This window comes from Gorilla gorilla, chromosome 6, assembly GCF_029281585.2.
Source record: "Gorilla gorilla gorilla isolate KB3781 chromosome 6, NHGRI_mGorGor1-v2.1_pri, whole genome shotgun sequence".
Lineage (NCBI taxonomy): Eukaryota > Metazoa > Chordata > Mammalia > Primates > Hominidae > Gorilla > Gorilla gorilla.
In genome coordinates, this window is record NC_073230.2 from 12,737,738 (window position 1) to 12,764,800 (window position 27,063).

The 27,063-nt window shown below is 54.5% G+C and overlaps 1 protein-coding gene across 12 annotated transcripts in view; it reads right to left on the minus strand.

The window, feature by feature from the left end:
- Positions 1-2,414: 2,414 nt before the first annotated feature.
- TNRC18 (trinucleotide repeat containing 18) overlaps positions 2,415-27,063 on the minus strand; it is a 120,371-nt gene continuing 95,722 nt past the window's right edge. For 11 of the 12 annotated variants that reach the window (XM_055346454.2, XM_031012766.3, XM_055346455.2 and 8 more), the window contains 12 exons: positions 25,648-25,680; positions 20,848-21,000; positions 19,978-20,119; positions 16,849-16,966; positions 16,294-16,369; positions 16,079-16,187; positions 11,677-11,793; positions 10,711-10,875; positions 8,190-9,544; positions 4,802-5,038; positions 4,530-4,604; positions 2,415-3,982 (listed from right to left, as the gene is read on the minus strand). In XM_055346454.2, coding sequence (XP_055202429.1) covers positions 3,776-3,982; positions 4,530-4,604; positions 4,802-5,038; positions 8,190-9,544; positions 10,711-10,875; positions 11,677-11,793; positions 16,079-16,187; positions 16,294-16,369; positions 16,849-16,966; positions 19,978-20,119; positions 20,848-21,000; positions 25,648-25,680 — 2,787 coding nt within the window. In that variant the 3' untranslated portion in view covers positions 2,415-3,775. The remainder of the gene's footprint in view (positions 3,983-4,529; positions 4,605-4,801; positions 5,039-8,189; positions 9,545-10,710; positions 10,876-11,676; positions 11,794-16,078; positions 16,188-16,293; positions 16,370-16,848; positions 16,967-19,977; positions 20,120-20,847; positions 21,001-25,647; positions 25,681-27,063) is intronic. The other variant, XM_031012764.3, reaches the window with a different exon arrangement.

Here is a 27,063-nt window from a genome sequence, read left to right on the forward strand (position 1 = left end):
GCAGGGCTGGGTGGTGGGGTGAGAGCTGGGAGCACTTGGGGTTTGTTGCTCACCTTGATGACCTCCCCCAGTCTTCGTGAGGATCAGGGAGGATGGCCGCATGCAGCCCATTTGAAGGGGAAATGAAGTGGGCGGGGCTTGGCCCCTGCTCCTCGGGGACTGCACTGCATCCTAGCAGTCAGAGCCTCCTGGCCTCGAGCCTCATCCCTTTTGCTGATTTGTGCAATTTGGACAAAATCCTGCTCTGTTCTGTGCCTCATTTCTTTCTTTTTTTGTTTTTTTTTGAGACTGAGTCTTGCTCTTGTCGCCCAGGCTGGAGTGCAGTGGCACGATCTTGGCTCACTGCAACCTCCGCCTCCCAGGTTCAAGCAATTCTCCTGCCTCAGCCTCTCAAGTAGCTGGGATTACAGGTACGCACCACCACACCTGGCTAATTTTTCTTGTAGAGACCAGGTTTCACCATGTTGGCCATGCTGGTCTCGAACTCCTGACCTCAAGTGATCCACCTGTCTCATCCTCCCAAAGTGTTGGGATTACAGGTGTGAGCCACTGCACCCGGCCTGTGCCTCATTTTTGTTTTTTCTTTCTTTACGAGACAGACTCTCGCTCTGTCACTGAGGCTGGAGTGCAGTGGTGCCATCATAGCTCACTGCAGCCTCCACCTCCTGGGCTCCAGTGATCCTCCCACCTCAGCCTCCCAAATAGCTGTGAATACAGGCACGTGCCACCACGTCTGGCCAGATTCTTTTATTTTGTGTAGAGATGGGGTCTTGCTGTTGCCCAGACTGGTCTCAAAGTCTGGGCCTCAAGTGTTCCCCCTGCCTTGGCCTCCCAAAGTGCCAGGATTACAGGTATGAGTCACTGCGCCCGGCCTGTTCTGTCCTTAGCTTCCCCAAGGAATGGGGCTGGTCCAGGTTTTGATGTGGGTCCCTTAAAGGAGGGCACGAGGGCCACCTGTGCTCTGGCAGGCATCCTCCCTGGGGCCCAGGTGGGCGGCCACTTGGGCCAAGACTGTGCCAGGTGACACCAGAGTGTTTCCCAGAGCCCACGCTGGGCCCTTCCCTTGCCCGAGGCCGGCTGGCTGCCCTCCATGGGTTACCCTCTTTGCAAAGCCCCGAATGTCCTCTGCAGGCCACCCACACTAACCAGGTCAGTCACTGGACAGCCAGACCCCCACCTATAGCTTCCCTAGGCCCCAGTGCAGAGATGCCATCCACCCCCATCTAGGTGAGGGCTTGGGGCCACTCTTAGCATTTGTATCATTTTCTTCTAGTATCTTTTTGTGGTAGGCATGGCTGGAAATGTGCAGCTTTGCTTTTTTTTTTTTTTTTTTTTTTTTTTTTGAGGAGTTTCGCTTTTGTTGCCCAGGCTGGAGTGCAATGGCTCGATTTCAGCTCACTGCAACCTCTGCCTGCCGGGTTCAAGAGATTCTCCTGCCTCAGCCTCCCGAGTAGCTGGGATTACAGGCATGTGCCACCATGCCCGGCTAATTTTGTGCTTTTAGTAGAGACGAGGTTTCTCCATGTTGGTCAGGCTGGTCTTGAACTCCCGACCTCAGGTGATCCACCTGCCTCAGCCTCCCAAAGTGCTGGGATTACAGGCATGAGCCACCGTGCCTGGCACTGGTTTTTTGAGATGGAATCTCGTTATGTCACCCCAGCTGGAGGGCAGTGGCACGATCTCAGCTCACTGTAACCTTTGCCGTGGGTTCAAGTGATTCTCCTGCCTCAGCCTCCCAAGTAGCTGGGATTACAGGCACGCTCCACCACACCCGGCTAATTTTTTTGTATTTTTAGTAGAGATGGGGTTTCACCATATTGGCCAGCCTGGTCTCAAACTCCTGACCTTGAGTGATCCGCCTGCCTTGGCCTCCCAAAGTGCTGGGATTACAGGCGTGAGCCACCATGCCCAGCCAACTTAACTTTTAATTTTTTCTCATGTAAATTTGTTCAATTTCTTTTTTTTTTTTTTTTTTTTTTTTTGAGACAATTTCTGTCACCCCCAGGCCGGAGTGCAGTGGTGCAATCTCAACTCACAGCAACCTCCACCTGCCGGGTCCCAGTGATTTTCCCACCTCAGCCTCCCGAGTAGCTGGGATTACAGGTGTGGGCCACCACACCCAGCTAATTTTTGTATTTTTAGTAGAGACGGGGTTTCACCACATTGCTCAGGCTGGTCTCAAACTCCTGGCCTGAAGTGATCCTCCCGCCTCGGCCTCCTAAAGTGCTGGGATTACAGGCATGAGCCACCGTGCCCAGCCGATTAGCTCATTTAGATGGCTGCATGTGGTCACTGCCCCTGCACGAGTGGCACCCAACTTCCAGTCGAATCCTGCTTCTTGGTGCCCTGATATGGCAGAATGCCCCCCAGACACCACCCCTACTCCAGCCCCTGAAATAAACCACTCCAGACAATTTTTCCAATTAAATCTTTTCTTTTTTTTTATGAAAAAAGATCACACAGAATTTGCCAACAAACAAAATAATTCCAAAAGAAACATAAAAAAAAAAAAAAAAAACCAATAATAATTCCCCCAAAAAAACAAACCCAAAGTCTGGCTTTTCCTTCCCTCAAGATTGTCTGGTCGAGGCCTTGGTTTCCCTTGAAGGCTTGGGGCCTGGTTAAGTGCTTTCTGGGGCCCAAGCAGGGACCCTGGGCTTGGGCCGGCTCCTGCCTCTCCCTCTTCTCTCCCTAACACTTCTCTATCCTGGGGGGTGAGTACAGTACACTTGGCGGGGTGGGCGGGGGTGTGCTGGGGACTGGGAGGCCGGTGAAGCCGGTGCTAGACACTATAATCTAACAGGAAATAAAAAATAATATTCTGCACGTCAGAATGTTTTTTTTTTTATAATTTCATAGCTATTTTTCACAGTTTTAAAAAGTTTATATTTATATATATTTATATATATTTATCTTTATATATATAATTAAAAAGTTGACTCCATTTAAAGGCTTATGATACAGGGGCAGGGCGAGTCTCTTGGTACAATAAAACTGTACAGGTTAAGAAGTGCCACCTCCCTCCTGGGTGGGGAGGGGCCGGGCGTGGCCGGGCGAGGGTTTCAGCACCATTGGGGTTTTCTGTAGTGTGAGGGTTTGGACCAGGGTGGGCCTGTGCCGGGCCCTCTCCACCTGGTGCCTTTGACACTCCGGGCTGCAACCCCACCCGGCTCTGTTCCCCAAGTCTAGGCCATCCTGAGAGGGTGGGGGCAGGGCCCCTGGCACAGTCAGGTAGGCCAGCTGGCATCGGGCTGCCCTGTCCCATGCACGGTGGGAGGCCTTGGGGTGGGCTCCGTGCTAAGGGTGCTCGGGAAGCCCAGAGTGAGCGTCAGTTTGGTTTCTTAGAAGCGCCCCTCCCCACCGAATCCCCAGTCTGCATGGACCTGGGGGCACCCGGGCCCCCACGCAGCAGCAGCCTGGAGGGCCGGCCTGGCCAAGTGCTTGCAACGTGCTGGGCAGGAAGGGCCGGTCCCGGCCGAGGCTGCCCTGAGGGGGACGGCAGGGCCATACCCTGATAGCTAAGAGGGGCCCCTGTCCTGGGGGCACTGAGGGGTTGGAAGGTGGGGCTGGAGGCATGTGCACATGCGTGCACACACGTGCATGCACACACACACTCACCCGGGCGTCCACGTGCACACCTGGCCCCATGCACACGCCTGCAGGAGCGCTCGCATGCACACAACGCAAGTGGTCTCCGCGCCATGGCAGTGATGGAGAGGGGTCCCTGGCCGCCCTCGGGGCACAGGTGGCCAGGGGCCCACAGGGCCCGGCGGACTCAGCAGAGCACGGGCACGCCGTCCGTGGAGAAGATCATGCCCGTGGTGGGCTCGTAGGTGCCCGCGAGGTAGTACAGGCCCTCACTGTCCTGGTACTTCTTGGTCTTCAGCATCTGCTCATACTGCTCCAGGCCCACCACCAGGCACTTGTGCGACACCGTCTGCACGTCATTTTCGTCCACATGCGAGGACTGGTATAGTGCGCGCTGCGGGCACGCGGGGACGTCAGGATGGCAGATGGGGGGCACAGAGGCCGAGGGAGCCCCAGGGACAGAGACAGAAGCAAAGGGAGCCCCAGGGACTGAGACAGAGACCAAGTCTGAGACAGAGGCTGAGGAAGAGACAGACCAACAAAAGAGAGACAGAGACCGAGAGATGGAGAGCAAATGAGAGACAAGGATAGACAGACCAAGAGATCCAAAGACGCAGAGAGACAGAGACCGAGATCGAGAGAGACCCAGAGAGACACAGAGACTGAAAGACAGAGGTTGGGAGAGACCCAGAGAGAGTCAGAGGGCAAGAATGGCCAGAGACTCAGAGACAGACACTGGGAGAGCAGAGAAGACCAAGAGACAGACGCACAGACCAGGAGAGACAGAGAACAGGAGCCAGGCACTGAGAGTGGCAGGGACAGGAGGTCAGAGGCTGAGGGAGACCATGTGGGACAGAGCAGCAGATGCTGAGCCGGGTCCTGTCTGAGCTGCCCGGAAGGAGGCAGCCATCCCCAACCCACCCACCACCACCACCACCTACCTCCATGAAGTCCTTCCTCTGGCTGGAGACCCGCAGGGCCGCCGGGAGGCTGCGGCTGGACTTCTGGTCCCAGTGCTGTGTGGGGGAGAGAGGAGGGGCTTGGGTGAGCCCGGGGGCTGCTGCACCTGACCCCAGGCCCCAGGACAGGGCTGACCCACTGGGCAGGGCTGCTGATGCTCCAGCACCCAGAACGCCTCGCCCTCAGGTCTGCCCTACACCACCTAGGACTGGGGGCCCCAGCCGGGGGGGCCGCAGCCAGGCCACAGGCTCACCTGGCCCTGGTGGAACTGCTTGCCCGGGCTGGTCTCCTCGGGGTGGTAGAACCACTTGACACGGACCACCATGTTGTTGCCCCACGACTCCCACATGCTCTGGATGCGGCCAATGTAGGGCAGGTTGGGGCGGCCGGCAGAGAGGAACACGGCACAGTCCCCGATACGGATCATCTCCTTGCCACGCACGATGGCCTTGTAGAAGAGCTTGCGGGCCTTGCCCTTCATGCCACGCCGCTGCAAGGACACGTGTGTCACGGCACAGGCCCTGGCCCAGCCCCAAGGAGCCCGCCGCCTGGCAGGCTCTGCCGCTTGGGACTCTGGGCCCTCGGCCTCTAAGTCAACCCCTATCCAACTCTGGGGAGAGGAGGAAGCTCCTTGTCTCGCTTCAAGTGGGGAAGCCCCTCTTCCATCTCTTTGACATGCTGGGTCTCCAAGAGGCGCTTCCCTTGATCTAAGCATTCTGCCGCTACGAGACTTTTTATTTTTGAGACAGGGTCTCCCTCTGTTGCCCAGGCTGGAGCGCAGTGGCGCCATTATGACTCACTGCAGCCACGAACTCCTAGACTCAAGAAATCCTCTCCCACCTCAGCCTCTGAGGAGCTGAGAATACAGGCGCACACCACGCCCAGCTAATTTTGATTATTTTTGTAGAGAACAAGATCTCACTATGTTGCCGAGGATGGTCTCAGACTTTTGGCCTCAAACCACCCTCCCACATTTGCCTCCCAAAGCACTAGGACTGCAGTGTCAGCCACTGCACCTGGCCTTATTTTTCTTTTGAAAATACTTTTTTCAGAGAAAGGGTCTTGCTCTGTCACCCAGGCAGGACTGCAGTGGTAATATCATAGCTCACTGCAGCCTCAATCTCCTGGGCTCAAGCCATCCTCCTCCCTCGGCCGCCTGAGTTGATGGGACTACAGGAATGCACGGCTAATATTTTTATTTTTGTAGAGATGGGGGTCTCACTATGTTGCCCAAGATGGTCTTGAACTTTTGGCCTCAAGTGATCCTCCCACATAAGCCACCCAAAGAGCTGGGATTACAGGCGTGAGCTACCACACCTGGCCTTTTTTATCTTTTAAAAATTGTTATTATTATTATTATTCTTTTTGAGATGAAGTCTCACTCTATCGCCCAGGCTGGAGTGCAGTGGCACGATCTTGGCTCACTGTAGCCTCTGCCTCCCAGGTTCAAGCAGTTCTCCTGCCTCAGCCTCCCAAGTAGATGGGATTACAGGCGTGCACCACCACGCCTGGCTAATTTTTGTGTGTGTATATTTAGTAGAGACGGGGTTTCACCATGTTGGCAGGCTGGTCTCGAACTCCTGACCTCAAGTGATCCTCCTGCCTGGGCCTCCCAAAGTGCTGGGATTACAGGTGTGAGCCACTGCGCCCAGCTAAAACTATTATTTTTTTCAAGACAAGGTCTCACACTATTGCCCAGGTTGGAGTGTAGTGGCACAATCATAGCTCACTGCAGCCTTGACCTCCCAAGCTTAAGTGATCCTCCCGCCTGGGCCTCCCAAAGTGCTGGGATTACAGACTAAAGCCACTGCACCTGGGCAAGAGAGACTTGAAACTCCATTCTAGAGCAGCTTTGGAAATGCTGCCTGAGACACCACTGACCCCTTCTGGAACATGCAGGTGCTCCTGCCCCACACCTACAGCACGTTGGGGGCTCCCTGCCAGCCTATCTGAACCACCCTCACTTCTCACACTGGGTCCTGCCATGTATATGTGCCTGTGTGTGCACATGTTCATCTGTGCATTTCTGCATGTGTGTTCATGTGTGTGCACGTTTGTGTGTGTGCACGTGTTCGTGTGTGTGCACGTGTACTCATGTGCGTGCACATGTGCATGGATGCATGTGCACTCATGTATGTGCCTATGTGTACGTGTGCAAGTGTGCATTTGTGTGGGTGTAGTGTATTTGTGTGCACATGTGTGCATGTTCATGTTTACATGGTTCATGTACGTGCCTGCATTCACATGTACATCTGCGTGCGTGTGTACTTGCTTTTGTGTGTGGCTTTATGTGCATTCGTGTGTACATGTGCACGCATGTGTGTGCATGTGCACGCATGTGTGTGCATGTGCCTGTGCTTTTGAGTGCACTGTGTGCAAGTGTGTGTGCGTGTGTGTAGACAGCCACAGGTAGGCTGGAAGGGCTCCTTCTGAACAGCTAACCCACTGCTGCAGGCAAGGCACACGGGACCCCGACCTGGCCAGCCAGGACTTTGTCTTCCAGGCCATATTGATTCACTCAGGGGTGGGCACATGATCCTGGCCAGGACAAGGAGATTCAATCTGGACTTTTGCTAGCAAACCCGGGAAGGAGGTACCTTCTGCTGGGACTGCCACACTAGTGGCCAGGAGCCCGGGGCGTGGCTGGGAGCACTCAAATGCCACACACAACAGGCTGTCAGGCCCCACACCTGGAATTCCAGCACTCTGGGAGGCCGAGGCAGGAGGATCACTTGAGCCCAGGGGTTCAAGACCAGCCCAAGCAACACAGTGAGACCCTGTCTCTACAAAAATATTTAAAAATCAGCTGGGTAGCATGGTGGCACATGTCTGTAGTCCCAGCTACTCAGGAGGCTGAGGCGGGAAAACTGCTTGGGCCCAGAAGTTCAAAGCTGCAGTGAGCCATGATGGCACCGCTGCATTCCAGCCTGGGTGACGGAGCAAGATCCTGTCTCTAAAAAAAAAAAAAAGAAAGAAAGAAAAGAAAAAGCCAGGCGCGGTGGCTCACACCTGTAATCCCAGCACTTTGGGAGTCTGAGGCAGGCAGATCACTTGAGGCCAGGAGAGTTTGAGATCATCCTGACCCACATGGGGAAACCCCCATCTCTACTAAAAATACAAAAATTAGCCAGGCGTGGTGGCGTGCGCCTGTAATCCCAGCTACTTGGGAGGCTGACGCAGGACAATTGCTTGAACCCGGGAGGCAGAGGGTGCAGTAAGCCAAGATCACACCACCGCACTCCAGCCTGGGCAACAGAGAGAGACTCAGTCTCAAAAAAAGAAAAAGGAAGAAATCCCAGAGGCCTGGAAAGCCCCTTCCACGTGGCGCTGACGCCTGTGGGTCTGTGCTGATCTTTGCACGTTTCCTTCATCTGGGCCCCACATGAGGGTGGCTCTGCGGCCCGGGATCAGAGGGCAGGACCGCTCTGCTCTGAAGGACTCAGGCATCGGAGTCCGACAGACCCAGGTGCCTGAGGACACTCTGAGACTCAGTGTGCCCATCCATAAAGTGGGACGCCAGCCCTCCACCCTAGGGTTGTGGGAGGTTACCACACGCGGAGACACAGCGTGAAGCCGTGGGCCCAGCAGAGAGACACAAGGCCCCCGGCCCCTCGGCCGTGCCCGGGCGCGAGCTTGCTCACCTGGGTGGGCTTGCCGAACCACTTCCAGAGCTGCCGGGCTGGCAGGAAGGCGGCGATCTTGGGCCGGTTCTCCACGGACGGCAGGCGCTGCCGCTTGGCCAGCTCCTTGGTAGTGGGGAGGTGGACACCCTCTCTCTTCTTGGGTCGGCTCTTGGCTCCGGCCTGAGCCTTGGGCTGCAGAGGCTGTGTGGGCTGCGGAGGAGGCGCCTGGGGCTGGGGCGCGGGCGTCTTCTTGCCTGGGGAGTGGGCCGAGGGCCGCGCCTTGCCGGCCTGCTTGGTGGCCTTGGTGGGGAGCACCGCCTGCGCGGAAGGGCCAGCCGTGGGGGCGGGGGCTGCCTCATCGTCCGAGCTGCAGGAAGAGTCCTCGTCTGTGGTGGAGGAAGAAGAAGAGGAAGAGGAGGAGGAGGAGGATGAGGACGAGGAAGAGGAGGAGGAGGAAGAGGAGGAAGAGGAGGAAGACGAAGAGGAAGAGGAGGAGGAGGAGGAGGAGGAAGAGGAGGAGGAGGAGGAGGAAGAGGAGGAGGATGAGGATGACGAGGAGGAGGAGGAGGCTGGTGAGGCCGCCCTGGAGCTGGCAGCGCTGCAGTTACGGCCCCCGGTGCCGCAGCCCCCGTCCCCGTTCTTGTCGCCTTCCTCCTCCCCTTCTGTCTCCGAGCCGCTGCTGCTGCTGCTGCTGCTACTGCTGCCGCTACTGCTGCTGCTGCTGCTCTCGGACTCTTCGGCCCCGTCCTGCTCAGCCTGGGCCTTGTCTGGGCTCTTGGGGTTCCCAGAGTCCTCGAACGTGAGCCCCGGCCCGGGCTCCTGGGCGAGGTCCCCATCAGTGGCCTTGGGCCAGGGTGCCTTGGGCTCGCTGCTGCCGGCCGCGGGGGGATAGCTGCCTAGGCTCAGGAGACTCTTGGGCTCCTGCCAGCCCCCCGCCCCCGGATCCTCCCGGAGCAGCAGGGCCTCTTTAGCCTTCTTGCTTTTGGGTGACGTGACACCCTCGTGGTCCAGTTTGACAAGCAGCTCGGCCTCCTCCCCCGGCCTCCGAGGGCCCTTGGCACCCGACTCCTCAGCTGCCCGCGCCTTCTTGGGCTTGGGGCGTGTGGCAGGCATGGTGATGAGGGGTGCTGGGGCCAGGGTGGTGGCAGGAGCTGGCAGCTCTGCAAATGGCTCGGGTGCTGGGCAGCTGGTGAAGGCAGGTGGTGCGGGACTGGGCTGCGGCAGTGCCGGGCGCGCCTTGGGGGCCTTGGCTCGCTTGTCCACAGGCTCTGGGGGGCTCTTCTTGGAACCTGGGGTGCTGCTCGGCTCCAGGGCTAAGGGGGTACTGGGGACCTCGTCTGTTGGGTTCCCCTCCTCCAGGGTAGCGGCTCTGTCTGCAAAACAAAACAGATGAGAGGCTGGGGCGGGGGCTTCCTAGCAGGGATGAGCTGTGGCTTTTATCAGCAAGGCCTGCTTCTGTGAGTTCTGTTTTTGTTTTTGTTTTTGTTTTTCTTGAGATGGGGTCTCAGTCACCCAAGCTGGAGTGCAGTGGCGTGATCAGGGCTCATTGCAGCCCTAACCTGCCTGGGCTCATGTGAGCCTCCAGCCTCAGTCTCCCAAGTAACCTGAGGCCACAAGCATGCGCCACTATGCCTAGGGAATTTTTTGTATTATTATTTTTTTTTTTGTAGAGATACAGTTTTGCTCTGTTGCCCAGGCTGGTCTTAAACTCCTGGGCTCAAGCGATCCGTGTGCCTGGGCCTCCTAGAGTGCTGAGAATAGGCGTGGACCACTGCGCCCAGCAGAAAGGCCTGGTTTCAATCCTGGCCCTGCTACTTCTTGAGCGGAACCTGGCTGCAGCCTTCTTAGGCCTCCTTCGGCGCTTCCCCTATAACAACCTTAAGTTGTGTTGGCCCCCAAGCTGGTCCTCCTCTGCTTTCAGCCTGCACGAAGTATTTTCTCTGGATTTTGGAAAGAAACACAGGCCAGCTGCAGCTCAGCTCTGCCTCTGACAAACCAAGCTGCCTCCCTCAGCCTCAGTTTCCTCATCTGTCACCTGGTCAGAATGGCCCTGCAGTGCAGGTGCAGAGTTCTCTTTTTTTTTTTTTTTTTTTTTTTTTTTTTTGAGATGGAATTTCACTCTTGTCGCCCAGGCTGGAGTGTAATGGTGCGATCTTGGCTCACTGCAACCTCCAGCTCCCAGGTTCAAGCGATTCTCCCGCCTCAGCCTCCCACGTAGTTGGGATTACAGGCACTCACCACCATGCCCGGCTAATTTTTGTATTTTTAGTAGAGACGGGGTTTACACCACGTTGGCCAGACTGGTCTTGAACTCCTGACATCAGGCGATCTGCTCGCCTTGGCCTCCCAAAGCGCTGGGATTCCAGGTGTGAGGCACTTCACCCGGCTCAGAGTTCTTACAGACAGCAGGCAGGCACTGCACCCGGCTCAGAGTTCTTACAGACAGCAGGCAGGCACTTCGGCAGATTCCCAAGCCCGGAGTTTGCATGCACGAAGGAGCTCCGCCCACCGCCCTGCCCGGGGGACCGGGCCAACCTACCACCCTTGGCCTTGGTGCTGGGTTTCCGCCCACGCCCACGAGCCTTGGCTCCTGGCTCCTCCGACCCAGCCGTGCCACCGTCTTTGCCCTCCCCAGTGTCTTTGCTGGTCTTCCGGCTGCGGCGCTTGGCACTTGGCACCAGGAGGGCCGGGGACGGCTCAGCACCTGTGGGGCAGACGACAGAGCAGCTCATCAGGCCTGGGGTCCCCAGCTTGGAGCTTCCAAGACCCTGGTCTGTCCCGGGGATCAGGGATGGCGGCGGAAGCAACCGACACCAGGTGGCTGACCCCGGGTGGGCTCCCATGACAGGCTGTGAGGTCCAGCAGGGGAAACCCCGTCTGCAGGGAGCAGCCAGAGGCTCCCGAATAATGAAGTAAAACAACGCACTTTGTGGAACTGGGACAGGTGGATAAAGATGCTGACTTTTGTTGGGTTTTTTTTTTTTTTTTTGAGAGAGAGTCTCGCTCTGTCGCCAGGATGGAGTGCAGTGGCAGGATCTCAGCTCACTGCAACCTCCGCCTCTCAGATTCAAGGGATTCTCCTGCCTCAGCCTCCCGAGTAGCTGGGACTACTACAGGCGCATGTCACCACGCCCGGCTAATTTTTGTATTTTTAATACAGACAGGGTTTCACCATATTGGCTGGGATGGTCTCGATCTCTTGACCTCGTGATCCGCCCATCTTGGCCTCCCAAAGTGCTGGGATTACAGGCGTGAGCCACCGCGCCCAGCCATTAACAATTTTTGATCAGCTTCCCATGGCCTGGGCCACTGGGCTTGTGCTGTCCTCATGGACCCAGGACCTAGGAGCCCTGAGATCTCACGGGAGCCCACCCATGGATTCTGCTGCTTCCATCACCTGTGGCTCCAAATGACTTCAGACAGAGCTCAGAGCCGGGCTTGGAGGGCGAGAGCCTGGGTGGGCGGCCCCTGGCAGGAGCCCGGGTGTCATGAGCTTGTCACTTACACTGTATCTTATAGTCAGGGGGCAGGAGGCGGATATGTGAGAGGGGGATCCTGCCCGTGTCTCCATCGTCAAACTCCACGGTGATCAAGTCCCCATCGTCCTCCAGGTCCAGTAACCCTGTAGGAAGAGGGGAGGCTCAGGGGAGGCCCTCGGACCTCCAGCTCCCTAGTGAGGCACAAGGGTCAGGACGGCAGCAACCGGCCCCTGTGCAGCCCTGGTCTCTATGGTACAGCAGTGGGGACATCGGTGGAGGGTATACAGTGGCTCAGAATGTGGGTGTTAGAGCCAGGCCACCCGGGCAGGAAAAATGGGTCTCCCTTTTTTTTTTTTTTTTGAGACAGAGTTTCACTGTCAATGCCCAGGCTGGAGCGCAATGGCGTGATCTTGGCTCGCCGCAACCTCCGCCTCCCGGGTTCAAGTGATTCTCCTGCCTCGGCCTCCCAAGTAGCTGGGATTACAGGCATGCGCCACCATGCCCGGCTAATTCTGTATTTTTAGTAGAGATGGGGTTTCTCCATGTTGGTCAGGCTGGTCTCGAACTCCCGACCTCAGGTGATCCGCCCACCTCAGCCTCCCAAAGTGCTGGGATTACAGGCGTGAGCCACTGTCTCTTGCCTGGGTCTCCCATTTCTAGCTGACTTTGGGTGACACAAGACAGCTGAGCACATGCACCTGTGCCCGCTCACGCACAAGACCCTCCTGCAACCACAGCAAAGGAGGGACGCAGGTGTCAACCCTGAAGGACACAAAGAATGGGAAAGGGGAGGGCGGCAGTGGGAGACTGTGGCATTTCCAGAGAGATGCCGGGATGAACGTGCAGGAACGGGCTTTGATCTCCTAGGAGGAGGTGATACCCACGAGGAGGAGGTGGTTTTCCCAAGAGAATCCTGCCAAGGCTCGGGCTCGAGAGGCCCCAAGCACCTCCGGAGGCAGGGCTGAGGGAGACCTCAACACTGAACAGGCTGAGGGTGGCCCAGCTGGCAGGAGCTGGCAGGTTCACCCTAGAGAGAGGCTCCAGACTGAAGGACACTGAGGGCAGGGAGGAGGCTGGACAGGCCCCCCAAAGGGTGATAGCCCAGCCCTCTTCCCAAATGCCAGATGCTGGTACTATATCCCCAAGGATGTGAGTCTTGCAGAATCTGGGCAGCCCCCTAACAAAACCTTCCTGCCCACCCGCTATGACAAACACTCATGAGTGCACAGAGCTCCCATCGGCTTCATAAGGTTCCCTTCATTCAGGGTCCCCAGACGCCTAAGGAGTTCTAACCAGAGGAAGGGCACAGCACCAGCAAGCAGAAGGAGAGGGGACCGGAAGAGAGAGGGAGCTGCAGAAAGCTAAAATGAGGCCAGGCCCAGTGGCTCACGCCTGTAATCCCAGCACTTTGGGAGGCCTAAGAGAAGCAGATCACCTGAGGTCAGGAGTTCGAGGCCAGTCAGGCCAACATGGTGAAATCCTGTCTCTACTAAAAATACAAAAAGTTAGCTGGGCATGGTGGTGCATGCCGGTAATCCCAGCTACTCCAGAGGCTGAGGCAGGAGAATCACTTGAACCTGGGAGGTGGAGGCTGCAGTAAGCTGAGATCACTGCACCGCATTCTGGCCTGGGTGACAGAGCAAGACTCTGTCTCAAAAAAAATACAGAAAGTTAAAATGAAAAACAATCCTCTGAGAAAGTTTAAAAAGAAATGTGTTGATAAAAAAAAAATTTAAGGAATATTCAGAGAATAAGAAAGAACGCTTAAGGTTTTTTGTTGTTTTTTTTTTTTGAGATGGTGTCATTCTGTCACCCAGGCTGGAATGCAATGGCGCAATCATAGCTCACTGCAGCCTCGAACACCCAGTCTCAGGTGATCCTCCCACTTCAGTCTCCCAAGTAGCTAGGACAACAGGTGCACACCACCAAGCCTGGATAATTTTTTTTTTTTTTTTTTTTTTTTTTTGAGACAGAGTCTCACTATGTTACCCAGGCTAGAGTGCAGCGGTGTGATCTCGGCTCACTGCAACCTCTACTTCCCTGGTTCAGGTGATTCCTTCCTGCCTCAGCCTCCCGAGTAGCTGGGATTACAGGCACCTGCCACCACGCCCAGCTTATTTTTGTATTTTTAATAGAGACGGGGTTTCACCATGCTGCCCAGGCTGGTCTCAAACTCCTGACCTCAGGTGATCTGCCCAACTTGGCCTCCCAAAGTGTTGAGATTACAGGTGTGAGCCACCACGCCTGGCCCAGGCCTGGCTAATTTTTGTATCTTTTTGTAGAGACAGGGTCTTGCTATGTTGCCCAGGCTGGTTTTGAACTCCTGGGTTCAAGTGATCTACCCGCATCAGGCTCCCAAATTGCTGGGACTACAGACATGAGCCACCGCAGCTGGTGGAGAATTTTTTTAAATGACAGCAGAAAATTTTAAAATTCAAGAAAACAGAAGAGGTTAGAAGATAAAAGTAGAGAAAATCTCTCTGTAAGTTGAACAAAATAAGAAAATATTAACAGAAAAAAAGACACACACACCAGGGGCCATGGGACTAGCCCAAGTTCCAGGGAAAACATGAAATTCACAAGAGAAGTTATCCAAGTTGTGCTACAAGCAGAGCTTCCAAGAATCAAGGAAATTTGCTTCAAAATCAAAGCCTCCCTCTGCAGATACCCAGCATGATGAGAACACACACACACACACACACACACACACACACACACACACACACACACGGAATTCCAGATCTAGGGATAATGAGAAGATCCTAAAAGTTTCCAGAGATAAAAAAGCAGGTCTCCTACAATGATTTTGGAATCACAATGTTGAATGTCTTCAACATGGGAACCAAGATAAAAATAGAAAAATGTCTTTGAAATGGTAAGGGGAACTATTTCCAGTCGCGAATTTATAACCAGCTCAACTATCTCTAAAGAATAAGGGTACCCAGCTCAGCTATCTCTAAAAAATCAGGGTAGAATGAAGAGATCACAAACATACAAGGATGTGAGAAATTTAACTCCCACAGACTCTTCCTCAGAAAGCTACTGAAAGATCCACTGCTTAAAACAAGGAACTGAACCAAAAAAGAGAAAAACATGCAACGCAACAAAAGCGGTTCCCAGGATGAGGGACAGGGAAGGCCCAAGAATCCAGAATGATACCCATGAGGCAGGCCTAGAACACAGCCAGCACCTCCCAGTACAGGGGGACAGCATGTGCCAGGAAATCCGAATCTAAGGCCAACTTCTGCCTTATTAACAGCACTTTCAGAATTTGGATGATAAATGAGTGACTAATACGATGGAAAAAACTAAGTCTTCCTAGCCTGAGATCCTCTACTCAGGCTGGACCACTCATCTGTTGTTTTGCTGAGCTGGCATTGGCTTCCATCTTCTGGGTATGAATGGATGGTAGGCCAAGCAGTGGACTGTATTTGGCATGTGAGTGGGCTTTTTTTTTGCACGGGCGGGGTATGTCTAATCCACATCCATACCCCCTCTCTAGGATACATTGCTTTTGCAAAAGCTAAGGGTTGGACCATTTGACTGTCTTTCTTGCCTGTCTGATATCCACACCTACATTTCCTAGGGTTTCCTAGGTTGTTTTTCTCCATCCAGCCACCATTCTTTTTTCTTTTTTTGAGACGTAGTCTCACTCTGTCACCCAGGCTGGAGTGCAGTGGTGCAATCCTGGCTCACTGCAACCTCCACTTCCCAGGTTTGAGTGATTCTCCTGCCTCAGCCTCCCAGGTAGCTGGGATTACAGGCACCTGCCACCACGCCCGGCTAATTTTTGTATTTTTAGTAGAGACGGGGTTTTACCACATTGGCCAAGCTGGTCTTGAACTCCTGACCTCAAGTGATCCACCTAGCTTGGCCTCCCAAAGTGCTGGGATTACAGGCTTGAGCCACCACATCCAGCCTCATTCTCTCTTATTCTGACAACATGTCCACTTTGCAGGGGAAGCCACCCTCCCATCTTTCTCAGCCCACGAATAAAAGGGAGGTGACCTCACTCCTTAGCCCCAGGGATGAGAATCTGACCCAGGCCCAGTCGATCAGACTCACAGCGGTAGGATCAATGAAAACCATGTGGCCCAAGTCAGTTCACACTAGAACTTGTGTGGGAAAACCGAGACTGAGAAATCCTCCAATGATAAGATTTCTTAAGATGGTAAAATACAATCTCCAAGGAGCTAGTGTGAAGCCAGCACAGATGACAGCACTGCTGACAGATACTCAGAGCTGGAGTCCTGATGACATCGTTTAAATGGTGCCTGGATCCAATCATGCCTGAAGGCCATACAGTTTTCAGTTATGTGAGCCCACAAGTCTTCATTCTTAAGCCAGTTAGAGTTGGGTTTTAGTAGCCAAACAAGTCCATGCTGAGATGTTAGGCAGCAGGGGAGAGCTGGGGAGGAGGCATCTCACCTCGGACCACAGTGCCTGGGTAGAGACAGCGGTACTGCTGGCTCCAGTAGGCTGCAATCCTGGTCCCTTGTGGCAAGAAGCGAGTGGAGGCTGGCCTCACATCGATGATCTAGAAGGGCATGGGATGAGTGCAAGGTGTGGACACAGTTATGGCCATGGCCTTGGACACCCAGCCCACCCCGAGCCTCCCGAGGCCCCGCCCCTCCCCCTCTCACCGCCTCCTGCAGCAACTGCTCCAGACAGTAGATGTGGGGCCGGTTGCCCCGCTCACCCTCCACCACCACGCGGTATCTGTAGGAGCAAACGAGGCGTGAGGTGGCAGAGGCCGAGACCTCCCCAGAGGGCCTCAATCCCACCAACACCAGCACTGCCTCCTAGACCACTGGGAGGTGACACCAGGACTCAGAGGTTTGCTGACTTGCTGAATTTGGGAATTCTCCCCCTTTTCTGGGTTCATTTTCCTCATCTGTAGGACTAGGGGTTGCAGAGCACGCAAGGCTGGCGCAGTCCAGATCCTGAGAGAGGCCAGCACGCTCTCTCACCCCTTCCCACTGTGAAGCAGCCGCACCCAGCCCCTGGGAGGGTTCACCCAGTACTCCCTCAAAGGGCCCAGGGCCTCCCCGTCAGCTCTGAGCCCACTCATGCCCCTGCCCTGTGCCATCGGGGGAAACCACAGCCGAGAAAGGAGAAGCAGCCAGGCACAGAGGCGGCCGGGACACGGGGCGGGTATGGGACATGGGGCTCTGTGCCGGACCTCCCACCCCACTCACATGTCTGGCGAGTGCACGGTCTGCACGTGCCCGGCGTACAGCAGCTTGTCGTCCATGGGGATGAGCACACGCAGGCCGTCCTTCAGCTCATCCTTGTCGATGATGCAGGAGCGAGGGGCTGCAGGGGTTGGATCGTGAGGCGAGGCTGGAGCCAGGGGCGTCTGTGACACCTCTCCCTCCTCCCGTTACCCCCAAGTCATCCCCTTGGAATGGAGGCCCTGGTGCCACGTGGGCCTGTGGGGCTGAGACGTGTGCACTTCTTCGTCTGCCTTTGTGTGTACCCGTGCAGACCTGTGTGTACCAGTGGGCACGCACAGGGTGCCGTGGCCAGCCCCTCTCCTCCCAGCCCCCTCCCCTGCCTGGCCCCAGATGTCTGCAAAGACCCCAGGTGGGTGTGAACCCAGGGATGAAAGCCTGCACCTGCTGCCTCTTCACACCTCAAGACCAGCAGCCTCTGGGCCTGGCATGAAGCTCTGGGTGCCAGCCATCACCGGACACTCACAGCGACTATCCTCCATCATGATGTCCACCCCCTCTTACTGCTGCCCACAGCCAAACTTCTAGGACTTTATTTATTTATTTATTTATTTTTGAGATGGAGTTTCAATCTTGTTGCCCAGGCTGGAGTGCAATGGCATGATCTCGGCTCACTGCAACCTCTGCCTCCCAGGTTCAAGCGATTCTCCTGCCTCAGTCTCCCAAGTAGCTGGAATTACAGGTGCCTACCACCACGCCTGGCTAATTTTTGTATTTTTAGTAGAGACGGGGTTCCACCATGTTGGCCAGGCTGGTCCCGAGCCCCTGACCTCGGGTGATCCACCCGCCTCGGCCTCCCAAGTACTGGGATTACCGGTGTGAGCCACCATGCCCGGCCTCTTTCTTTTTTTTAATAATTTTTTCAGGCCAGGCGCGGTGGCTCACGCCTGTAATCACAGCACTTTGGGAGGCTGAGGCGGGCAGATCACAAGGTCAGAAGATCAACACCATCCTAGCCAACATGGTGAAACCCTGTCTCTACTAAAAACACAAATATTAGCCAGGTGTGGCAGTGCACGCCTGTAGTCCCAGCTACTTGGGAGGCTGAGGCAAGAGAATTGCTTGAACCTGGGAGGCAGAGGCTGCAGTGAGCCGAGATCACGCCACTGCACTCCAGCCTGGGTGACAGAGAGTGAGATTCCGTCTCAATAATAATAATCATCATCATCATCATCATGATGTCAGAGACAAGGTCTTGCTCTGTCATCCAGCCTAGAGTGCAGTGGCAAGATCATAGCTCACTGCAGCCTCGAACTCCTGGGTTCAAGCCATTCTCCCACCTTAGCCTCGTGAGTAGCTGGGACTATAGGTGCACACCACCATGCCTGGCTAATTATTTTTTGTAGAGACAGGGTCCACTACGTTGCCCAGCTGATCTCGAACTCCTGGTCTCAAGTGATCCTCCCACCTCGGCCCCCCAAAGCACTGGCATTACAGGTGCATGTGACCACACCCCACCTACCTCTGAGACTTTCCATCCACTTTTTCTTTCTGGTGGAAATGAATGCCCGGGGGCAAACTTCCCGACGGCGGTCACCTCTCATTGCCCCAACCCTCTGCTCCCTTCCTCTCCCTGCCCCTGCCAAGACACTTGGGCCTGCCCTTCCTTCTCAGTGGGACCTTTCACCTGCTCTGTCCCCGACATTCCCATTACCCAGATGGCTCGCTGGGAGAGGGATGGTTGGGACGGCCGTATCCCTGCCTGTGCCTGCCTGTGGCCTTGTCACTGGCAGAGTCGACTTCCCACGCCTTGACGTTGGGCTTGGCCATGTGGCTCTCAGAAGTGGCCGGGGCCCAATGCTGAGCCTAGGCCTCGAGAGAGCTCTTAAGCCCAACTTTTCCTCTTAAGCCACAGGTCTGGCAAGATAAACAACACACGCAGAGAGGACCACAGACCTGCAGCAGCTGACCCCTGGCCAACCCATCACCACAGGAGCAAGGCCACTGGGGGTCTGCATGGCCACCCAGCAGCCCCACGTGCCCCTGAGACGCACACAGGCGGCAGCTGGTTGTCACATAGCAGCAGGTGACCAATGCAGCCTTGGGGCGGCCGACTCCTTCTCACTCGCTCCCCCATCCATACCCACGATTTCGCCTCTGGGCTACAGACCCCTGGGTCCTAGCCTGGGCGTGACTTCCCGATTGAGTCATCAAAGCCCAGCACATGACCCTCCCTGACCCGGGTCTCAGGGACAGGGCCTCCCCCCACCCCCACACCTGTCCTCACCCTTCCCTTCCCCTCTCCTCTGCCTGCACCCCTGACCCCACCTCCCATCCACTCTCCCTCCTAATGTGCACATCCTGCCCCGCCTCCTTCCCTGCTGCCCCCATGGCAGCCCCAGGCTACAACCCACTCTCGCCTGGACAGCACAGCCTCCTAACTGGACTCCCTGCCTTCCCTGGGGCCCCCACTCATTCTCTGTGCAGCACCAGACAGCTTTTTTTTTTTTTTTTTTTTTTTTTTGAGACACAGTTTCACTCTTTTTGCCCAGGCTGGAGTGCAATGGCATGATCTTGGCTCACCGCAACCTCCGCCTCCTGGGTTCAAGTGATTCTCCCGCCCCAGCCTCCCGGGTAGCTGGGATTACAGGCGCCCTCCACCACACCCAGCTAATTTTTTTATTTTCAGTAGAATCAGGGTTTCACCATGTTGGCCAGGCTGGTCTGGAACTCCTAACCTCAGGTGATCTGCCCAACTCGGTCTCCTAAAGTGCTGGGATTACAGGCATGGGCCACCACGCTTGGCCCAGACAGATCATTTTAAAGCCAATCTGACCATATCACATCCCCACATCTAACCTCAGAGAGCTTCGCATTTTCCTTAGGGCCAACACGGAACTCCTTCCCAAGCCCCGCAGGACCTACCTCCTCCCTAGTCCCAAGGCCGCTCTCTTGCCTCATATGCAGTTGACTAAGCTGCAGCCAGTCCAGCCTTCTCATCGACCCGGGTAACTCAGCCTCAGGATCTCTGCTCCTGCGGTTCCCTGCCCCCAGCTAGCCCAGCCCTTCCGTCTCAAGCCTTGCTCAGATCTGCCTCCCCCAAGGGAGGCTCCAGCAGCCCCGCCCGGCACATGTGGCATCACGGCCACTCACCCGGGGTCAGCGGCCGCTCCACAGCCCCGCCACGCGGCAGGTGCTCGTCCTCAGAGAAGCTCGAGTCTTGGTTGGGTTCAAAGTCCTCCTCGGCTGCCATGCTCTCCATCAGCTTGCTCACGGCGCCCCCCTTGCCGCGGTTCTGGGGACAGAACATGGCCGGCAGATGACTTAGGACCTGAATGGGGGTCCTGCCGGGTTGGGGACCCTCTCTGGAAACCTGGAGCCACAGTCAGGCCGCAGAGGGACTCTGTCATGTGCATGGCAGGGATCCCAGTTAGGGGGACCCCAGAGGCCAGGGGGAAGGTGAAATCGGCCCAAAACCCAGCTGGCCCATGCTCAGTACTTGGTGCTCGATACTCAGTACTCTGTGCTCAGTATCAGCACTCAGCACTCAGTACTCACTACCATACCTCTGTCCATCACTATGGCAGGTGCCTCCGTTCCCTTCTTAGAGAAACTTCATCAGCATCTCCAGCATTTCCACCCAAGGGGCTTGAGGAAAAACCACTCGGGCAGGGGCTAGCAGGTGTGGGGAGTGGACATGCCATCATCTGCCACTTTGGAAGATTCACCCAAGCCTGAGGGCCCTGTGAGGACCTGGTGCTGGGCTGGGGGCCTGTAACCCAGGTCTCCTGGTGTCCCTCGCCCCCGCTAGAGCAGACATTTCCTGAGGACAGGAACAGAGTCCCCAGTATCTCCTTATCTCTGGAACGTGGGGACGGCCACGTCACCCTCGTCACCCGCAACCTGTCTGAGCCACAGCTATAGGGAGGGTGAATACAGAGCAGCAGGTGGAGCCCCCTGCCCTGACCACAGGAGCATGGCTGAGCCCCCCACAGCCCCCCACCAGGGCACGGTGAGCCTCACCTCCTTCTTCACCTCCTTCCCTTTGGCCTTGGCTTTGCTCCTCTTGGCAGCGGTCAGGGAGCTGGCGTGAGGAGCCCTGGCCTCAGAGGGCAAGGCGGGAGCTCGGGGCGGCGGCAGCCCAGCTCCTGGCCCGGCCTCTTTCCCTTTCTTCTTCTGGAGGAGGAAGCAACAGAGAGGAGCCATCAAACGGCAGGGAAAGTGCAGGCAGCACCCCTGTCCCCCTCACTCACTCACCCCCAAGTTCTGTGCCACCCCAACTGTGCCCTCCCGGGAGGAACAAAACACCCCTTCTCTCTCTCCTTGCAAGTGGTTTTGGGTTTTTTTTTTTTTTGAGACGGAGTCTCGCTCTGTCACTGAGGCTGGAGTGCAGTAGCGCGATCTTGGCTCACTGCAAGCTCTGCCTCCCGGGTTCACGCCATTCTCCTGCCTCAGCCTCCCGAGTAGCTGGGACTACAGGCACCTGCCACCACACCCGGCTAATGTTTTTGTATTTTCAGTAGAGACGGGGTTTTACCGTGTTCAATCTCCTGACCTTGTGATCCGCCCGCCTTGGCCTCCCAAAAAGTGCTGGGATTACAGGCGTGAGCAACTGCGCCCTGCCTTTTTTTTTTTTTTTTTTTTTAGAGACAAGGTCTCGGTCTGTTGCCCAGGCCAGAGGACTGTGGCACCATCACCACTAAATACAGCCTCGACCTCCTGGGCTCACGTTATCCTCCTACCTCAGCCTCCTGAGTAGCTGGACTACAGGTGCACACCACCACACCCAGCTAAGTTTTTATTTTTTATTTTTTTAGAGACAGGGTCTTGCTATGTTGCCCAGGCTGGTCTCAAACTCCTGGCCTCAAGCAATCCTCCCGCCTTGGCCTTCCAAAGTGCTGGGATTACAGGCTGTTTTTAATGTGTATTATCTCATTACTAGTATATATTACTTGTTGCCCCGTCTGCCCAAAAAAGACAACACTGAAGTGTATATATGTTGCAAGTTCCTCTCCAGTGACCCTCCTACCAACTCCAGAGTTAGCTACTAGTAACAGCATGGTGTATCCTTCTAGAACTTTCCACAAGCACACACAACCCTATAAATATGAAGGCTACGCAGACACAACCATGCACACACAGTATTAAAAAAAAAAAAGTGGGAATTTACCAATAGTTCTGCTTTGCAACGTTTCCCCCCTAACATGACTGATACATATGAAAGGAGCTTCATTTTAACAGCAGCCTATTGAGCCAAGGTATGGAGAAACCGTAATGCACTTACTTTAACCACCCCCGTGATGAGAAGGGCCTGTAGGCTGCCTCCGTTTTTTCACTCTCTGTTTTGTTGTTGTTTTTGAGACAGGGTCTCGCTCTGTTGCCCAGGCTGGAGTGCTGTGGCACAATGACAGCTGACTGATAGCCTCAACCTCCTGGGCTCAAACAATCCTCCTGCCTCAGCCTCCCAAGTAGCTTGGACTACAGACATGTACCGCCATGCCCAGCTAAAAAATCTACACTTTCTAAAAGGGACACGTCTAAAACAAATGGCCATTAGTTGGGCATGGTGGCGGGTGCCTGCAATCTCAGCTACTCGGGTGGCTGAGGCAGAAGCATCACTTGCACCCAGTAGGCGGAGGTTGCAGTGAGCCGAGATCGCGCCATTGCACTCCAGCCTGGGCAAAAAAGAGCAAAACTCTGTCTCAAAAATAAAATAAAATTAAGAAAAAAAAAAAAAAAGGCCAGGCGCGGTGGCTCATGCCTGTAATCCCAGCACTTTGGGAGGCCGAGGCGGGCGGATCACGAGGTCAGGAGATCGAGACCCTCCTGGCTAACACGGTGAAACCCCATCTCTACTAAAAATATAAAAAAGTAGCTGGGCATGGTGGCACGCGCCTGTAGTCCCAGCTACTCGGGAGGCTGAGGCAGGAGAATCGCTTGAACCAGGAGACGGACGTTGCAGTGAGCCGAGATCGTGCCACTGCACTCCAGCCTGGGCGACAGAGTGAGACTCTGTGTCAAAAAACAAACAACAACAACAACCAAAACAAATGGCCAAGGCCAGGAGAGGTAGAAAAGTAATAAATAAAGATAACAATGGTCAAATGTTACCAAGACAACAACAGAAGTCACAGCGTCCATATCCAAAATGAAAGTCAAAGCAGAGGGCATTAAAAGAAACAAAAAATGGCATGTTCTAGGGAAAGAGAATATACAGTTTAATCCCCATTTTGGGGGGGAAAAATATATATGCGTGTGTGTGTGTGTGTGTGTGTGTGTGTGTGTGTGTCTGTGTGTTTTATTTTCTTGTTGCTGCTGAACTCTTTAATGCAAGTCATCCTTCTGGAATCAGAGGCATCTTAGGCGCTGAAGGAATGTTAGTGGCGCTGTCCCCTTATCTCTGGGATCCGTCATTAAGCAGATAGCTGCAGCTCCTGGTACATGCCCCTGCAGCTGTACCCACGGGGGAACAAAAGGAAATGACAGCAGAAAAAAAAAGGCCTGAATGGATTTTTCTTTTCTTTATCTTCCAAATTACTGTTATAATCAGATAAAGCCAGTAACTGTTTCTTTCCCTTTGATCAGAAAACCCACAGCTGGGTGCCTTCCCCTACTTTTTTGTAAAAAAAAATAATAGTAATAAAGTAAATAAGAAAATAACTTCCGACGTGATAGAAGTTCTGTACGCAAAACAGAGACGCTGCCTGCTTTGGTAATTACGACAGCAAAACACCATCATCACCCAAACCACCAACCGCCAGCAGGGTCAGTGGTGGGAGACAGGCAGGCAGTGGGATGGCATTCAACCATTTAAAAATAATGACAGCCAGGCGCGGTGGCTCACGCCTGTAATCCCAGCACTTCGGGAGGCCAAGGCAGGCCCATCACTTGAGGCCAGGAGTTCGAGACCAGCCCAGCCAACATGGTGAAACCCCGTCTCTACTAAAAATACAAAAATTAGTCAGGCGTGAGGACACGAGCCTGTAATCCCAGCTACTCGGGAGGCTGAGACAAGAGAATCACTTGAACCCGGGAGGCAGAGGTTGCAGTGAGCTGAGGTTGCACCACTGCACTCCAGCCTGGGCCACAAGAGTGAGACTCTGTCTCAAAAAACAAAAAAAATACTGATGTCCAGGTGTGGTGGCTCACGCCTGTAATCCCAACACTTCGGGAGGCCAAGGCAGGAGGACTGCTTGAGCCCAGGAGTTCAAGACCAGGCTGGGCAACATAAGGAGACCCCACCCCATCTGCATGAAAATAATTTTTTTTTTTTAATTAGACATGGTGGTATACACCTGTAATCCCAGCACTTTGGGAGGTCGAGGCAGGAGGATCACTTGAGCCCAAGAGTTTGAAACCAGCCTGGGCAACACAGTGAGACCACCTTCCCCGCCGCCACATTTTTTTTTTTTTTTTTTTGAGACAGAGTCTCGCTCTGTCACCCAGGCTGGAGTGCAGTGGCACAATCTCGGCTCACTGCAACCTCCGCCTCCTGGGTTCAAGCGATTCTTCTGCCTCAGCCTCCCGAGTAGCTAGGACTACAGGTGACCGCCACCACACCCGGCTACTTTTTTGTATTTTTTTAGTAGAGGCGGGGTTTCACCATATTGGCTAGGCTGGTCTTGAACTCCTGACCTCGTGATCCACCCGCCTCAGCCTCCCAAAGTGCTGGGATTACAGGTGTGAGCCACTGCGCCCGGCTGAGACCACCGTCTCTTATTAAAAGAAAAATTAGCAAGGTGTGTTGGTGTGCCCCTGTGGTCCCACCTACTCAGAGGAGACTGAGGCAGGAAAACTGCTCCAACTTGGAAATTCGAGGCTGCAGTGAGCTACAATCACCACTGCACTCCAGACTGGGAAACAGAGCAAGACTCTGTCTCTTATAAATAAATACAATAAAAATATTGATAGAAGGCCAGGCGTGGTGGCTCATGCCTATAATCGCAACACATTAGGAGGCTGAGGTGGGCTGATCACCTGAGGTCAGGAGTTCGAGACGAGACTGGCCAACATGGCGAAACCTTGTCTCTACTAAAAATACAAAAATGAGCCCAGCATGGTGGTGAGCGCCTGTGATCCCAGCTACTCGGGAGGCTGAGGCAAGAGAATCGCTTGAATCTGGGAGGCAGAGGTTTCAGCGAGCCAAGATCTCACCACTGTACTCCAGTCTGGGCAGTAGGACAGATTCTGTCTTTAAAAAAAAAAAAAAAAAAGATAGAAAATAAAAGTAAAAGCCCATCACATGTGGCAGTACACATGATATAACACAGACTGAACTAAGTCTGAAAAGCAGAATACAGCCGGGCGCGGTGGCCCACAACTGTAATCCCAGCACTTTGGGAGGCTGAGGCGGGCAGATCATTTGAGGTCAGGAGTTCAAGATCAGCCTGACCAACATGGTGAAACGATGTTTCTACTAAAATACAAAAATTAGCTGGGCATGGTGGTGGGCACCTGTAATCTCGGCTACTCGGGAGGCTGAGGCAGGAGAACTGCTTGAACCTGGGAGGCGGAGGTTGCAGTGAGCCGAGTTTGTGCCACTGCACTTCAGCCTGGGTGACACAGTGAGACTCCGTCTCAAAAAAAAAAAAAAAAAAAAGGATAGCTATCTGTCCAAGGTTACAGCAGTGAATGATCAACAGAGTTGGGCTTTGAACACTGGGGACGCAGCTTCAGTTCTGGCTCCTTAACCACTGGGGCTACATTGCCTCTTTGGGCCTTTCCCAAGAGTTCCTTCTGTTGGAGGCCCAGGGTTTCCAATTCCTGGCATCTGAACAGCTGAATACCCAGCTATTATATCCAGCTATAATACCAGAGGCTCACCCAGTGTCTGCCTTTTGATACTGTAGCAGGAACCTGGAACAGAACAGATTCATTGTTGACAAATGGAGGCTCAGACACCCAAGGAAAATCACCCCACATCTCAGCATCCCAAGAACAGACACTGTTAATGTGTGGTAGGCGCCCCCCAAAACACCCAGCTTATTTTTTTATTTTTAGTAGAAACGGAGTTTCACCATGTTGACCAGGCTGGTCTTGAACTCCCGACCTCAGGTGATCTGCCCACCTCGGCCTCCCAAAGTGCTAGGATTACAGGAATGAGCCACTGCACCCAGCCTTTTTCTTTATTTTGAGACAGAGTTGTGGGTTCTGTTGCCAGCTGCAGTGAGGCAGTATGATCATAGCTCACTGCAGCCTTCACCTCCCGGGCTCAAGCAATCCCCCCACCCCAGCTTCCAGAGCAGGTGGGACTATAGGCACTGATCACCACCACTCCCAGCTAATTGTTTTTTTTTTTTTTTTTTTTTTTTGGTAGAGGCAGGGTCTTGCTATGTTGCCCAGGCCAGTCTCAAAACTCCTGGCCTCAAGGGATCCTCCCACCTCAAAGTGCTGGGATTGCAGGCGTGAGCCACCGCAGCCAGTCTGGTGCCTGTCCATATGTGAGCCACCTATAGAGAGCGGTTCATAGGAGGGACCCACTTCACACAGTCCTGCACAGTAAGTGTGCGAGGTGAAGGGGTTAGAACATGTCTGGGCCTACTATGTGCTACCTGGTAGCATTATTTTATTTTTGGAGACAGAGTCTCACTCTGTTGCCCAGGCTGGAGTGCAGTGGCACAATCTCAGCTCACTGCAACCTCCGCCTTCCGGGCTCAAGAGATTCTCCTGCCTCAGCCTCCTGAGTAGCTGGGATTACAGGCACCCGCCATCATGCCTGGCTAATTTTTGTATTTTTTAGTAGAGACAGGATTTCGTCATGTTGGCCAGGCTGGTCTCAAACTCCTGACCTCAAGTGATCCACCCACCTTGGCCTCCCAAAGTGCTGGGATTACAGGTGTGTGCCACCGCGCCCGGCTGAATCATTATTATTATTGTGACTAATTGTGACACCTGTCCTGCAAGGCCTTCAAAAACCTGAGATGGCCTCTGCCACCAGGAGACAAGAGCACAAATCCAAGGTGCCTATGGATGGTGCTTACACTGGCCCCTTCCTCACTACTACCCCTTTGTCAGGAAATCAATGTGACTCTCATCTTTTTTGTGATCTTCTCTACAATGTCACCGTTATTTGAGGGTTCCTCCTATATCAAGGGCTCAGGGTGGAGAGGTATTTTGACAGAATACCGTCAAAACCTAGCTGCTTAGTCTGAATGCATCCAAAGAGGAGGAGGAAGCAACTGGCCATCAGCTTCCTAGTGGCCAGTGCAAAAAGGGTAACAGGCCCGATTATAAAGTTGT